Source organism: Curcuma longa, chromosome 3 (genome assembly GCF_044706935.1).
Source record: "Curcuma longa cultivar G26 ecotype Majalengka, Jawa Barat chromosome 3, ITB_CL_G26_1.1, whole genome shotgun sequence".
Lineage (NCBI taxonomy): Eukaryota > Viridiplantae > Streptophyta > Magnoliopsida > Zingiberales > Zingiberaceae > Curcuma > Curcuma longa.
In genome coordinates, this window is record NC_133863.1 from 5093285 (window position 1) to 5110881 (window position 17597).

Below are 17597 nucleotides of genomic sequence, written 5' to 3' on the forward strand. Positions count from 1 at the left end.
TCAAATCAGAATTAACTACCTACCTTTAAGTCGGAGCCATGCGTGCATCATCTCATGAGCTAAAATGGATCCTGTTAGTAGTCTGTACAAACAAGAACAGAATAAGTTCAGCAAACGTATTGGACCACATATCACTGGCGAACTCAATCAATGATATTCTATCTAAATGGCAAACTTTTCTGAACCTTTTGGTAGCCTATTGCAAAAGGTTGGTAGGATATTCTAAGGAGCTTAAATCATTTTCAAAGGAAACTAATGTGAATTTTGCAATACCTTGGGAGACCATATAAAATGAGAATTGCAGTTACTTCACATCGACGGGTCAATCTATATGGCTCTGTTATCATGTCCGTGACTCTGTTTCCAGCCCCAATCCTTGGTCTCCTTAAAATCTATCCACATTTGAAGTTGCATTGACAAAAAAGGTAAGGATGAAGAAACACAACAATGCAACCTGAATATCACTGAACCGGGAATCGAGGAAACTAAGTCAGGTGAATAAGGTTTCTACCGTGCTAACAGTCTGTTCCTCAGATAGGCAAAGGCCTCTTGTTTCTGGGAGGCGATGATGACCCTAAACCAAAGAAAACCAAACTTCATGCTAAATTTTGAATAAATAATGACAACAATTATTTCCGTTCAATTGACTCACATGTTTCTCTCCTTCCATGGCCTCATTTAGAGCTTGTCTCTCAACAAGAAGCAAAGGAACCTGCTGTTCAATTTTCATATTTAGGCCTTCATAAAATTCCTGTATATCAGAGTGCTGGTCGGCATTCACTCGTATCCATTATTGAGGAATCAAGGCACTCTCTAAGCAGAGCTTCCTCCCATCATTTAAAGTGACATACTTTGAGTCTCTGGGCTGGAATTTGCATAAAACAGAAGGGAAATAACGATTCCACATAATTAAAAAACATTATGCAATATATTGAGAAGATAAAAGATATTTATGCTGACAGAGAAAGTAAATTGTATCCAAGTAAATAAATTTTCTAAAACCTGAAGATTGATATTAGAAACTTAAAACAACCTCCATTCTTTCACAACTGCAGCATCTTGGTGTACCGTCCATCTCATGAGAAGGGCAATACTTCTGCAACCAGAAAGGATGTGCCCTGTACTCAATAAGGCCATTCATATTTGTTGGTATCTGAAAAAAAAATCATGATAATAGGCTATGCATTAGCCAAAACTTCTTAAAAGGAAAAGCTCATAATGGAATTCCTTAATATAGCTGCAGCAGAATTTGAGACTCAGTATTCAAAAGTCAATGTACATAGTGAAACAGGTTTAGATGATTTCAGAACCTGGTAAATTGGATTGACATGTAATCATCTGTTTATATTTTGTTAATCTTCATGAGCAGTAATCAGTGTATCATTGCAGAGGACAATTGATGAGAAACTAAGATATTTCCGTTGGTAAAATAACAAGGACAGTATTCCCCATTAGGCATAGCAACATGATATAAAAGGTTCTTACCAGTAGGCAGTAACTTTAACATCAACTGACAAGGAAACATAGAAGATCCAAATTGTTGAACCTAAGCTACCTACAGTAAGCAATCAATGCTTCCCTAACTTCATTCAGTGCAGTACCATAATTAAGAAACTGTCTGAGAACAAAAGTGAGTTGTGTTATTATTATGTAGCAAAATAGTATCCTAATTTTAATTACAAGGATAAATTAATATGAAACACTAAGCAAATATAAGGATTCTCTAGATAAAAATAGAATCCCAGTTTATTTTTTCTTTGTTTTATTCTCTCAGATCACTTCATTGTATATAAATACTCTGCCATCTTTTCTTCATTAATAAAGGGGCACTCCTGGGTTTTCCTTCCTCTTTTCCACAAAAAAAAAAAAAAAGAAAAAAAAACATTAAGTTGCAAACTTGAACTATGATTAAATGTGACCCTTGTTTAATAATGGTAGATATGGATTGATTATTGGGTGCTAAGAGAAGTATGGCATTTGGTTGAATAAATAACCAAATTACCAGTGACCACATTCCAATTTTACCTTTGGTTATATTTATGCCTCATGTTTAGCAAGGAAACTTTTGTCTTGATTTTGAATCTAATATCAGTGATAGAGTTGTTTCCACCTTTTTTTTTCTCGAGAAAAGGGCGATACAGTCCTATTAGTTTATTAGGTAGAGGTTCTTTAAAAAATGTTTAATCGAGTGATGAAAAAGCTCAAATAGTTTGACAGAAATCTGCGACTGGAATACTTCTTCTTGTTACCATGGAAACTGTGGAATTTAGCAGTCAATGAAAAGTCTGAGGTCTTAGCAAGATGAGGTGACCATGCTAACTAGGTTCCAGAGAATGACACAAGTCTTTCTCTTACTTAGTAATTACTATTCATGTTCCACCACAAGTCAACCTTAGATGTCTTGACAAGATGAACATACTAAGTAATAACTACAGATTCTGTGATATGAGACCGTAAGCTTCTAGTGATTGGATACAAGAATTTTGACATAAAAAAGACAAGGAATATTATGTAATGATGAGTTAATTGGAACAAACAAGTCCAAGCAATAAATATGCTTTGCAGATAACAAAACAAAATGTCCTTTCTTTTACAGAAAACAAGTGATGAAATGTCCTTTCTCATAATATGTTCCTATTATTTAAACTTTCAACAAAATAAAGACCAATGATCTTTTTCTAATTCTCATTTATATTATTCCAAGGATTTTCTAGAAAGATAAGTACTCACAAATTGCTTGCATACATCACATTTGGGATGATAAAGCTCCTTGTAGCAAGATTTATGGTATGGATAATTCCCAGACATGGAGAACTGTAACAAGAAAATGAAGAATGGTGACTTGGTGAGTATTAAATATTGTCCATGCATACATATACCATCCCCATTAATACTTACCTCATAATCAGATATTGGCTGTTTACAGGAATGGCAACAAAAACATTCTGGATGCCAATAAGCATCCATGCAACTAAGAAAACGCCCATGGCCAATCTCATTATTACATCCAGCACACACCCTACAGCATCAAGGTATATAATGATGAGAAACAAGAAGCATTGAGTTCAAATCATTTGGCACTGGACTATAGTAACAAAAGGAAACCAAAAGACACAGTGAGTGCAAGAGATGGTATTTTTTCAATGAAAATGTCATGGTAGGTACACTGAAGTTTGAACTAGAGACACACAATTTAATAAAATGACTTAACACTATGTTCAATAACTGTGGTTTTGATATTCAAATATTACTTAATAAGATAGGGTCATCAAACTTGTCTCTTTGTTAACTTTACTTCTAGTATTTACCAACTGGAATAACAGGAACATCTGATGATACACCATGATTTGAAATCCTAAAACCTTTTCCTTTTGCTCAAATTTGAATGATGATTAAAAAAATGCATACTCGAAAAGATAATGAAACATACCTGTACACTGTAAACACAATTAACATATACAGTGTATGGTGCATGAATTTTTCAGAATGGCAGAAAATAGGATAACATTCTGGCATTCAGACAGTTCAATAAACCGTATACTTGTTATAAAAATATGTGCTTGTATTTGACTGACAATCCAGTAACTTTTTCTATTAGTCTATAGGTCACCAGAATTAAAGTCTCAAATTTTCTTTTCAAATTGAATTTTATTTGGTTCTTTCCACCTAGAAGCAATTATCTTGTACGAAATTAGATTCCTGACATTACCAAGGAAAAGTTGTTAATTGGCGAGTATATAAAAACAATCCATGAGTTCCAAGTTTTCACCATTTGGTCAAGCGTTATTGTCTAATCCCCACTATCTGATCATATACGCATTGCTGATACCCAAGTTGACTATTATGGCAAACAAAGCAAAACAACATCATGGAGTAAACACCATGGCAATGGTGCCATAATCACATCAGGCTCATAACGATCAATTTTACATTCGAGACTGATTACAGGTGTTATCAAATATGGTATACAACTTTACCAACTGATAAGAATGCTTTGATTATGTTATTTGACCAAAACTAAACATCACTCCTGTAGAACCCATCCGAAAACGAACTCAAGAAAGAGAAACAAAAGATAATATATATTACACATATTATATAATATCTGTTCCATTCCATATCTCCGATGCTCTTGAGAATGAATCAAGTATTTAAAATAGACCAGGTTTAGAAGCAAAATCACCTGAACCCTGATGAGAACAGAAATGGCATTGGCTGAAAAGAATGGCCATTTTCTCGAGGAGGAGAATATACATTAAGACTTTCTTGCAAAGCTCTTGCAAGCTGCTCATCTTCCTCCAAGCTAGAAACATTTTCTAACAGAAAGCAACAATTAAGAAACCAAATCAAATTACAGGTAGGGTGTTGACTATTATTAACTATTAAGGAATCAAGGAATCTTCTAATAGTATTATGGATTATCCAGAAGATTTTGATCTTTTAAAAAAATTATGCATTGCGCAAAAGAAGAAACTCACAAATTTTAATATATCAGTATCAAGAAAATAGGCATTCTAAAGAATAATCAAAGAGAATATAAAGAGACCATATCATCAAGAAAGATCATGCATTTTAATCCATTCTAACAAAGATAATTTTTTTTTAAAAAAAACTAAAGATAAAAACAAAAAAGATTAAACTTAAATAAACTGAAAGAATCTAATGGTTGTTATTTCCATTGAAAATCCAAGATGAAAGATATGCTTGTTAAACTTATGGATACAATGATTCCTTGAACTAAAATATCATCGTTATTTTCAATAGAAACAACCCCTCACATATTCATCACAAGAAAATAATAATTTTAATGGGAGAATTCCTAAAGAAATGTGCCTAAAAGTGCTTTCCAAGTGCAATTTAAAATTTAAAAAAAAAATCAAACTTCTCAAATTTCTGTTTCACAAACACTGAAGAACATACGAGAGTTATAGCACATGCATTTATTAGCATAGTTAGCAAATGAATACAAGATATTTTCACCAAATAGTATACACTTGCTATTTTTCACTTAATAAATTTTATGATTAGAAAAATTGAAGGTACAAACCAAGTGATACTACCATAATGATATAGTTAAAAGAAATAACCTGTGTTGCAAATAATATGACCTTGCATAGAGCACCAAGCACAATGGTGGAATAGATCCATATAGCCAACCCCAAATGATTACGACGATGCAACTTATTATATTATCCAACACATGTTCTTGTTTATTTATTTTAGTATCTTCCACTATAAAATTATCAACCAGATGCCAAATCAAAAGGCTATGACATATCTTCATAATCAGCATAATGTATCTAAAGGCTACGACATATATCTTTAGAATATAAGTATTGCATTGAGTTCAATGGGATAAGATCCAGGACCAGCACAGTTCTCGATGATGGTGCTCACACAAATCCACTACCAATCTATATTTGATTCCTAATCACCAAATATGCATTGCTAATGAATATAGGCACAAGAGATGTGTCTGAGAAAGGAAGATGTATTGATTTGCCTATAGTTCTCAGAGCCACAAACACCGGCTAGTAGTCTGATTTGGATAGACCTATCCAACTAGTCCACAAGTATAGATCGGAAAACTTAAAAATGGAAATCTGGTTCAGCATTTTAACAAAGCACAAATCGGGCATATTTTCACCTGTGGTTAATTGGGTTTAATCTGTTTTTCAACGCATCATTTTTGTTCTAGTTTGAGTTGGCCCAAGCCTAGATTTGAATCCCAGTTGAAAAAGAGTAATGCAAAAAATGGAAACACATATGAGCATAAACAACAGGAAAAGAAAAGAGACAATCTTTTGCATTCTGGAATAATATTATTATGTATAAAGAAAAAGATTTGCATGGCAAGATACGTTAATGATACAGCATAGGATAGCATAGAACTTACCTGTCGGTATTACTTTTTTATGCTCTTCTTCAGATAAGGAAAGTGCAATTGCACGGTCTATATCTTCATTTTCGTAGTCTGACAGGGGATTCTGTGTTCCCTGCATTTGTGATATAAAGATTTTTCGTGTTAAGAATTTAGTGGTGAAAAAAATACTCTTAAGTACCAAAAAAGAATTGGTTTCCTTGTAGCTGTGTCAAACAGCAAGTGATCTGAAGAACAACCTGCTTTTTTTTTTTAGAAGAAAACAGCTGGTGGTTAGGGCCTGCTATGCAAACTATTTCCTAAGTTCTGTGATGATATTTGTGCATTTTAAAATACAGAATATGAAGACTCTTCGTCATGTTGTTCATACAACTGTTCTCCCATCTCTTAGGTCAAATCCAAATTTCTGATTCTAGGGTCATCGCTCTGCCCTAACAAGAATTTCACAACTATGCACGCAAAACAGCATGTCCTTCAGTTCATATTGGTCCTGGGAAAAAAAATTGGTGTGATGGACATGGACAATACACTATTTCTTCTCACAATAATTGTACTAAGCATAGTCAAGATATTTGCAACATGGACAATCACCCATGTGTGGTTGATGTAGTTAAGGTAGATAAGGAGCAATATCTGATACCATGTCAAGAAAGATTGCAATGAATGTTTGAGCCCTCTATGATTACCCCACACATATACACTATGAATAAGGCCAATAAGCACACCTAAATAGACCCTCAACCTCCTCAATAACATGTTTCATTGAGTTGTTATCAAATTTGCATATTTTCTTTTCACCATGGAAGGAAATGGAATGATGAGATCAAGTGGCAAAGAAGCAATAGGCAAGCTGAAACAAGTTGTTTGATAAAAGGGGGAACAAGAATGTTTAGATCCTTGTAATTTACCACTTACCAAGAAATTAGATGGTTCGTTCCAAACTCCATCATCCCCGTATCTGTCATGATATTGCCCCTCCGATACTCTATGGCTGGAGCCTTTAAAAAATTTGCTCAGCCAACCCATAATGTGTATGCTATCTTAACATTCCTGCTGTAAATTATGGTTGCATATTATACACCCAATCAGCATAATACAGCATAGGCAAGTCAAAAAATTAGAAGTAATAAACTATTCGGGTAACAGTGCATAATTTGATTAAATCTTTGTTAAAAAAAACTTAATCAAAAGTATATGATAGAGAAGCACATGTTATAATCTTTAAGTACTTCAAAAAAGTAAGAATTTAGTTGTTGATCGATATAGTGAACTTGCAGGAATGGCATGTGAATATTCACTGGTAAAGCCAAAATTTTATAGTACAAGATAGATCATAAAAGTGAAGACAGATTAAAAAGTATAATGATACTATCGAAGCATAATCATTTATCAACAAAATAGAAATATTTGTCCTGTAACTCTTGTTTATTGTTCAAAGTTTATTATCAACTTTTTCAAAATTCATGTGGGATGAAATGGCCCCCTTTGTATAATGTGGAACCACTTGCATGTTGTTTTTAAAGAAATAGCACATCAATGTTAAGAGTGACAAGGATATGGAGACCTGATAAGTTCTGTAATTGCAAACTAAATTATATTAGAAAATGGCATAAGTTGCCTATTATGCCCATGGGACTGGCGTTATGAAAAACATAGCCATGTTCTCTTCAACTGAAAGATGAAATATCTCAAACAGTTGTTTTCCCCCAAGAATGCCATATTAGAAAATGGCATGCAGTTTTCACAACATAAAGGATAAACAAGACAAAAATGGAACTTTTAACTGCCTTTCTCGGAGATCTAGAATACTGCAAGTCATTCGTCAACATCCAAATAGCATATTCAGATTCCTCCATGAATTTTTGGCTTGAAACCATGTAAAGTAATTACTTTGTTCTTTACAGGAGACCACACGATTGGAAATCGATCAGCTAGGTACATACAAGGGATCAGGTATCAAACAGGACACGCAGAAAAAAATATACTTGTAAAGCAAGGATCTGCACATCGAAGATCATAACGCACAAAAAGGATAAGCACGATCATCGTCATAGTTCTGTTCAGGGGGAGCATCACGGCCCATGCTAATTAGAGGATTCGCAGCATGAGATGCAGAGAATGTCGAGGATTGGGATTGCGCAAAAACCCTAACGTCTCTAATCGCAGGTGGGGGCTGCGGCGGGAACGAATAAAGGGAGGAAATAAGGACGGAACGAGATTAGTGTCGGGCGGAGAATAGAATACGAGGAGGAGAGAGGTGAGTACCTTCGCAGAGATCGCCGGCGGAGCAGAGGAGGAAGGGAACGGCTTCCTCCGCTTATCGAGCCAGGAAGAAGGGACGCGGAGAGTTCAACGTTCGTCAGGTAAGGGAGCATGATCCATCCTCTTTCTCTCTCTCTCCGTAGCCGGCAGGTTTGACGTGACCGCGCGTCAGGGAGCGTTGGATTTGGGAGTCGATTTTAGATTTGGAAATTATACGTATATTATTGCAAAATGTTACAAAATATGTAAATCCACCTTAATTTATTATCTCGACTTCATTAAAATTCAAACCCTTATACTCTTCTACAAATTTACTCCGTTGTAATTCTGACTACTTAATATATGTATGTTATTGCGTATTATTGCTTCGAGATGACATAATTAAATTGATTACGATGAAATAGAATTATTGAAATAGATGAAAGAGAATGGAATCATTGAGATAGCAGATTCTACTTTTTAAAATATTAAAATTATTGCATATTGTTGTTATTTTGTAGTTCATATGACGAATATTCATAATTTAACCTTTTGGCATTTTTTTTTATTTTTAATGAAATTATCCAGTTTCTAAAAAGTGTATTATGAAACTGCCTAATTTTTAGAATATGGTTATTAAACAACGTGTTAAAATATCAAGATAATGACTAATTAACTACTTTTAGGCACATAAACAAATTATGATATGTTAAGTGGATAATAGCACGAGTTTAAGCATCATCCGGGATGAATCGTTGAACGTTAAGCAAGAGCTACAATCATTCATCAACAAGGTTCACCTTTCAACATCCATCCATATCATTTGCAAATGTACAGACCAACACAATCAAAGTCCAAAGACCGTGCGTAAATTTTACAAAGAGATTATGCGTTCACTTCACCCAGCCCATATCCTCCTATCCAATCTGTCGACGCTTCTTCTCCCTCTGTCGATTTGATCTATGTGCTTTGCGGACATACCGAAGCAGTCAAAACTCCTCCTCGACTCCTCCATGTGGTCGAATGAGACATCCAGTTTTGCCAACTTATCCAGATTGTAAGACTTCTGGTCCTTGCTCCTTGGCTTATCTGTGTTTGGCTTGGATTTTTCTCGGCGACTGGTGCTCCTCCTCGGTGGCTCTGAGCAGTCAGTGCTCTTCCTGGATGGTTCAAAGTGGTCTGAGGTTTTCCAGAGTCCTCCAAGCGCAGTCAGTTCTCCATTTCTCGACTGTTGTTATGAATTTTCTGAGGTGTTTGATGTATTCAGGGAAAAGTTCCAAGTCACAATGTTTTCCTCCTTTTAGCCAGAGTGGCTCATGCTTCTCCTTGCACAATTCCCACAGTTGCTGTCCATGAGAGCAGTCCACGACTTCATCTGCTGTGCCCTGCAGAATGGTGCGTCTAAAAATTAACAACTGCATTTAATCTGCACGAGTAATGATCGAAACATCGAACTTGTCGTTGGAATTGTCATAAGTGAAGAGACATAGGATAGACTTTATGAACTCTTTATTATTATAAAGACAGGAACCTCAAATTTTGAAACAAAATCAGCCTTGACAACTAGGAACTATTTAATTATGCTAGGTAACAAGGCAATGATTTCAACGACATTAATTAAGGAATCAAAACTGATTGGATAATTAGCAAATTTATGGGCAAACTGTGACCAATGGATTGCGTATGTGCTCTGAAGGGGGGATATATGCTATAAAGAGAAAATGCACCGACTTTAACTATAGTTAACTTGGGGCCAATGATCTAACCAATGCTAAAGATATTTATGGTCAGCATGATAAAATATGAATTTCATACAGGCAAACAAAAAGTTGTGTGCTTCAATCTGGAATCACTTATGAATTATCTGTGCGTTCAAAAATTTAGTGCATGAAAGCTTTAAGATTGCTTGTTTCATCCTGCAATTCCAAATAGCTATTAAGGTAGAATGTGGAATTTTGCGGAGAGTGCTATTAGATGTACAGTTCAGAGACTACCTAATACCGGTTTGTTAGTAGAAACAAAGCTGTACTAACTACATAAGTACATTATAACACACAATGAAAAAAGTCATTATTCACTTATGGTGAGAACCCAAACAACATATGACATTCAAATATTCCATATGAAAAAAAAAACTGTGCAAACTTTATGTCTGTTGCATGTCATTAACTTGAAATCAGTCCAAATATTAGTCTATTATTCAAAAATGTAAATAAATTGAAGGATAGACTAAAAGTGGCCAATCACAAAATAAGACAAAAGAGTTGTCATTTGAAACAAATGGATGCATGCGATAAGAATCAACTTTCTATGCATCTTTACGATCAAATCAAATGCTTCCACTAGAGGAGAAAAGAGGAGATGCCTTGAACAATTTTTGGTAGCATCAAACTCTTTCAAGTCTAACAAGCATGAGTTGCTACAATCTGTTTAGTGGACACAGATAATCAGAATCACAATAACTTGTTGTTTGTTTGGAATCGACTGTAAATAAGAAATCTTATAGTGATGGAGCAAATGGGGTTTGATTGGTGGCAGGATCTACAGTGTACCATGCAAAACTGAAACTGAAAGACAGTTGACAAGAGCCAAAAGTTTCAATCGAACTATCTGCTCATAGCAGTATCAGATATCTATGTCAATTTGAACATTTATTGGACAACACTTCACTTGACGACTAAAGAGGACAGTATACCAGACCACAAAATAATGCTGACACTTCAAAGTTAGCCAAGATATATTAGTGAACAAGCATTGCACCTTGTTTCAATGAGGGGGTTAAATCAGATTACCAGAATAATAGCTTTTTCAAGTATGTAAAATATCTGAGAGAAATAATGATTTCCCCAAAGAATAAGTGTTATTTTAACACGAAATTGACCTTTGTGTAAGTAAATATAGAATGTGAGAGCAAATATACTTACATGAATTACTAGCACGGGACAGTTGACCAATGATATTTTGTCAATATTCTGGAAACAAAATTAACTAGAATGTTAAGAAATTAAAAAAACTTAAGATGCAGAAACAATTAAAGCAAAGAAAACCAGAATAAATGAAATTCAACCTTGTAGATGTCGAACCAGTATGTACGTTTCACAGAATACATTACTCTTAAACCTGAGAGTATAGGGCTATGCAATACTACAGCTCGTAAGCAAGGCAGGCGAGCAGCCAAATCCACAGTTGGTCCACTTCCTACAGATTGACCATATAGGATAATTTCATCCTCCTTGGCACCATAGTTTTCTTGGAGGCATTTATAAGCAGCCTCTATATCAGCATATGTGTTATGCTCACTCGGCTACATCAGTGAAAAGTTTTAGTTACTTTGACCATTATTAATAATCGACAAGAAAATATATAGCATAGTTAAGGAAGCGAGTATATAAACCTTTCCAGTTGATTGTCCGTATCCAGAGTAGTCATACCTGCAAATATATGGGAGCTTCAGGAAAGTTGCAGAATGTCATGGAAACATTCATTAATTGGCAGTGGTTGGCAGTGCTCATTAAAGAGATAGCAACTCAAATACATTGCCTTGTTCATCTTGAGAAACCCATATACACTAATAAATAAAGATTTGAAATGAAGGGAATTGTTGGAAAATAGCTAATTTGTTCAATTTTAAATTCATGGCAAACAATTTAGAATGAACTGGCAAAGAATACACTAGAACATGTGACTTCGACCCAAAAAATCTTTAACGAGTCCGGTTTCACAAAATTCGGAAGCAGTTGGCAGTAGAAACATTGTAATTGTCAAATCAGATAATCGAAGTAGGATTACTTGTTTGCCTTGACACAAATAAAATGCATGTAGTTTGATACATCTTTTGTATGAAGAAATTAACAACGCCAGTTCAATCAATTTAGCTGTTACAACTTCAGAAAAACAGTTGGTAGCCATCAGAAAGAATCGATGAACTCCCTGAACAAGAGACTTATTGAATGCATCTAGGAAATTATCATCTTTCATCCCTTTGAGTCTAGGATTCCATTTTAAAAAGTATTATTTTACAGCTCAGCAAAAGCTAATCACGTGTCTATCTATAGAAAATATATCACATCTTACTGGCATATCCTCTTTGTTGTTGTTCCTCTTGCAACTTGATGAAGCATGAATACCAACTTATATCAGATTATCTTACAACAACAATCAGCAATCAAATAGGTCCTCAATCGAATTTGGTTCAATACAAGATCATAATTAAAATTTTCTTCCACTATTGCATCCACACAAATCACGATGGATCTCCAGAACTCTGGCAACGTTTGCATAACTTTCCATTCTGAAACAGTACCATTGTTCATATTCTGATGTCTGATCAATGTAAATTCATTTTTTTGTTATCAACTATAATTTATGGTAAGTTACCCTTGTTCCTACCCTAAGGAATCTGCATCTCACAATTATGCCTCTCTGGGCAAGCAATAGTTGCTGTGAGCCGAGAGTGGATGGAATCTGACTCCTTGTACCTCTTTGGGACCTTGCTGAAGATGTCTAATATGGCGGCTACTCTAGGGGGGCAGAGTCATCAAGGCAGTACAAGTGAGGCCTGTCAGGCATTCACTCGGTGGATGTGGAAAAGCAGCTGGAGCTTCCACTAGCAAGGGGGAGGATGGCCACCACCGAACTGCAAGGAGGGTAGAAGGTTGTGGATAAGGGTATGAATGCAGTTTTGGTCCCTTTCTTTTCTTTCCATCCACTTAAATTAAACATAGTAAAGGATCATCTTTTTTATTTCCTTTTGTTCCTTCTCCCCCTTCCTTTTCCTCTCCATCCAACGAAGTACATACAGCATCTACATGGAGACCACTTAAAAGTTTTATCAGAAGAGTGGCAAGAAGAGTGAAAAATTACAAGCAAAAAGGTTAAATATGTATCTTTTGCGTCCTTTTTATAACAGGCACGCATGCTAGATTCTTTAGATGCCAAAGACTTGGATTTGATCTGATAAAAAAAAAGGTACAATGAATCACAAGGTTTATCACTGAATTATGCTGTAAAGAAATTCATTCTCATCCTGTAATTTCCAAACATTCATGAAAATGCAGTATCTAGACTCAGTAGCTAGGTCCTCACCTAAGTGCCGAGTTTCTTTATAATTTTTTTTTTTTGCCACTAAGCGTTTCCCATCAATCTAAATTGATATATAAAATACAGATTATACAGTAAAAACGAATAAGAGATGAAAGTATTGATAATGAAAGACCGGATTTTTGACATCCTTCAGCGAAACGTGTCATGAGAAACAGAATTAAATGACTCGTATTTGAACCTAAAAAATGTCAGCTTCACCAAGCTAATCTCGATCATTAAATCACACAATATGGGCCTAAAATGAGAAAAAAAAAATCTCCAAATGTATATCCAAATCCGGTCCACTCCAAAAGGGCAAAACTTCCAGAAGTTAAGAAAAACGCTGTCGATTTATTATCCGTTCATTAATTTCCATATATACTGGGCCTTAATGTTTACGTACAATCTTGAGCTTTGAATGCTGGGTCCCGACCACTCATAGGAATCAACTACACACTTCGACCTAAACAAACGAGTACTTGCTTAATGCGCTCCTACATCTTGAATTACAAATCCAAAGGTAAAAAAGCACCGCATCGATCTTCAAAACGAGTCAAATTGTTATAATCGGACAATAGAACTATCATTCCGCAAAAAAGGGAAGTCAAAGTTTTTCTCAGCCATCAAAATTCGATTTTCTCAGCACCAAAACCCACCAGAGCACTAAACCAAGAGAAGGCGAAAGGATCTCCCTACCCCAAGAGGTTGACGCGAAGATGGATGCTGAGTTCGACGAAGAGCTCGTACATCTGGCCAAGATCGGCGGCGTTGCCGTGAGAGTAGAGGACGGTGGACACGGCGAGGGGGTTGCGAACGTAGAGAGCCACGACCTCCGTGCCGCGCCGGGTGGGGAGGTGGAGCACGTCCACGTTCTCCCGATGAGGGCAGTTGCTGAGCCGGACCACCCCGGACTCCGGCTCCGTAACGACCTCGTACGACGGCGGCGAAGGCGGGAAGAACGCCAACTTCGCCGCCACCGAGGATGTCACGCCTCCCATACCCTTCGTTCTCGCCTCCTCCTCTCTCTCTCTGCTTCTCTGTGTCGCCGTGTGGGTGATCAGAGCGACTGGGCCCCTTCCTCTCTCTCGCCTAGTGAGAAGCGAGGTTTATCGATAGCAATTGGAGAATTAATTATTAAATTAAAGTTAACTTAAACGCAGCTTTACATCAATATTTTTTTAATTTTCGTTTTTTTATAATCCGATTTAATTCTGAAAATGTCTATTCTATAAAAAAAAATGCCGTTAAACTTTCTTGAAGTCGAAAAAAAAAAAGAATGAACAAATAAATAAATCGAGTGGGGAGGGCATGCGGCTCGGATCCAGGTGAGCTGTCCCCTGCAGCTGGAACCAACTCAACATTTATCAGTAATTTCGCCTTAAAGAAGGATTTAAAGTAAATATATATTAATTTAAGTCTCAGAACGGCCTCGAGCCTTGCACTTGCACCTCGACAGCTTCACCTTCCTACGAGAATCATGGCCTTCTTTGTCGTGTATCTGCGTCCAACGAGGCGAATTTGGGTTTTGTAAATATTCAACGTACGTTGTGGGTGTTGCTGCCAGGTTTATGGGTAATTATTTTCTTTGTATTTTTGTTTGGAGAGTATCAGAGTCGAGATTCCATCGAGGTGCAGTTCTTGTGGTTTCCAACAAAATATAGTATATTCAAATTGTTTGTGTTTATTCACTGCGAGTGATAATAAGGGAGTTTAAGGGTGAAGCAAGTTGATTGAGAAATTGACATTGTGATTTTGGATAAACACTAAATCACTATATATATATATATATGTTTTTTTTTTTTTTGCCTCTCCGTGTTTCCTCTGTCGTATTTCCTGGCGCAGACATTGAAGCAGGAGACACAAATAGTGCAGCGTCACCCACAAGATAGGGACGTATGGAGAGCGGCTATGCTGTTAGGCTGCGTTTGGTTTCAGAGACAGGGGCACAAATACAGAGACAGAAATAGGATTTCTGTCTCCGCCCCCGTTTGATTTTGAGAGACAGAGACAAAAATAGGATTTTTGTCTCCGTCTCAGACAAAATTTCTGTCCACTATCAAACTGGGGACACTGAAATGGAGACGGAGACAGAATTTCTACTCATCTCCGCTTCCGGCACAGTCACGCCGCTGTCCGCTCACCGCCGGCCGTCGGGCCGGGCGCGTTGGACACGCAGTTCGCCGGCGCTCCGGTCGGTACCGGATTCCGACCGGATTATGGCGGAAATCCGACCGGAATCCAACCAAAAACAGAGCCCTGCGCGCCTCAGCCACTGTCTCTGTATTACCAAAATCAAACACGATACAGAGACCATTGTAAATGCGTCCCTGTCTCTACTGTCTCTGTATTTCTGTATTTTTGTCTCTGTATTTCTGTATTTCTTAAACCAAACGCAACCTAGAAAACTGGGAGACGGAAACGGAAAATGAGAAACGTAGAAACAGAAATAGAAAATGGCAATAGTTGAAATTTTCGATTTTTGAAAACGTCGAAGATCTATAGTGTCGAAGACCTAAAATTTTTTAATTTTAATTTAGGAGAGATTAATTAAATAAATGGATAGGATTGGATCAATTAAATCCTAATTTATTTAGGGTTAAGAGATTTAAGTAGATTTATGGTTTAACAGTTTAAATTCAAACCATTAAATCATTAAAAAATTAAGATATAATTTTGATTCTCTTATTTTGATAACTTACCCACCCCTCGATTATCACTAAATCCATTCCGTCTTCGTTTTTTTCGCAGACCATAAAGCCCTCGCATCGCGTTGTCTCAGCTCCCCTCGCGCGTCTCCCCTCCTCCTCCAGGCGGCGCCGGGCTTCTCCCCCCGCCGCCTCCTTCTCCAAGCGCCGCCTCCTTCTCCACGCGAAGCCCGCTTCTCCCCCCTCCTCACCTCGCGTCGCTCCTCCTCCTCACACGCTCCGGCGCCGCGCTTCTCCCCGCTTCTCCCCCTCCTCACCTCGCGACTTCTCCTCCCTGCACCCGTCGATCAGTTCCTCTTCCTCCCCTTCCAGCCCTCTCCCAACCGCAGCTGCATCTTCTCCTTCCTCTATTTCCAGCAAGCAACAGGAACACAGCAGTTCCTCATCTCCTTCTTCTCTTCTCTTCACAACAGCAACAACAACTAGTTTCTGCCCTCTTCCAGAAATAGTAAATTCAGCATCTTTCTTCCTCTTTTTCCAAGCAAACAATTTTCTTCAGCCAACGGCAACAGCTCCTGCCTCTTCTCCCAGCCAACAGCAGTAAATACTGTTGTTGCTGTTCATCGCCATCGCAGCAAGCGCTGCTATTCACCATCGCATGGTAAGGATTGATAAATAATTTTTTTTGATATTGAGAAATAATTGATTAATTCGGATTAATCATGATATTTTTTTTGGTTTGATCGACTCAAGTATTTTGTATCAACCAAACAACTAGTCCATTGTTTGTAGGTCAGGGAATGGTACAAGGTAAATATTTTATTTAATTATATTTTGGTATACATTAGTGCTCAGTTACTTGTTTGTAGGCACGGTCTCGTTACTTTCTTATTCATACTAAGTAACATCAATGATAATTATATATCCATTTCAGTATCTATACCAAGCATCATTCATCCAGTAATCATTTCCATTGCCATTAACCCCTCAATGAAAATCCATTACCATTCCCATTACCGAATATATACCAATCGCCTCCTTTATTTTATTTTTGTTTGCCTCTCGATGTTTTCCCTCTCGTATTTCCTGCACGCGGACGTTGAAGCTGGAGACACAAATGGTGTCAGTGCGATGGTGTGAATCATGTAAGCGGTGAGGGGGAGGGAGGCGGCTGTGAGGGGGAGCGAGGCGACGACGGGGAGGGCCGGAGGGGGCGGTGAAGGGCGAGGCGATGGAGACCGTGATGAAGATGGAGTTTATATATATAGTCCCGGGGCAATGGTGCAACGGTAGGATATTCGGGTTGTGATCCAGGGACCCGCGATTCGATCCCAGCTACAGTGTATCTGTAAGAATTTTCTTTCAAATGAGGAACGCAATCAAAGGATGTTGGACATCTGGATTGGCGGCCGTATGCGCTTCCTGATTTACGGTCGGTGGGAAACTTCCGTGAGACCAACCGACCACCCCTAGGGATTGAGTCCGTGAGACTGACTGAGATTTATCATCATTTTTTTTTACATAGATATATATATAAAATTTAAATATTAAATTTTAAAATCTAAAGTTTAAAAAAATTTAAAAAATATTTTATAGATGTTTTACCGATGTAAGCACCTAATATAAAATAATTTAGATTTTAAAGTTTAATATTTAAATTAAAAAAATATTTTATAATAAGTATTATGTAATATATCATTTTGTATATTATATAAGATGTGTAGAATATCTAAATCTCATATATATAT

At 36.9% G+C, this 17597-nt stretch overlaps 1 protein-coding gene and 1 pseudogene across 1 annotated transcript in view; both read right to left on the minus strand.

The window, feature by feature from the left end:
* Positions 1-8294, minus strand: part of LOC141823508 (protein DA1-related 1-like) — a 16235-nt gene extending 7941 nt beyond the window's left edge. The window contains 13 exon segments of the mRNA XM_074710798.1: positions 24-82; positions 274-392; positions 512-574; positions 653-770; positions 772-812; positions 815-865; positions 1034-1153; positions 2731-2814; positions 2899-3019; positions 4184-4316; positions 5897-5996; positions 6797-6934; positions 8147-8294. Coding sequence (XP_074566899.1) covers positions 24-82; positions 274-392; positions 512-574; positions 653-770; positions 772-812; positions 815-865; positions 1034-1153; positions 2731-2814; positions 2899-3019; positions 4184-4316; positions 5897-5996; positions 6797-6907 — 1120 coding nt within the window. The 5' untranslated portion in view covers positions 6908-6934; positions 8147-8294.
* A 610-nt stretch (positions 8295-8904) lies between these two features.
* Positions 8905-14273, minus strand: LOC141823509 (uncharacterized; annotated as a pseudogene).
* Positions 14274-17597: the final 3324 nt, after the last annotated feature.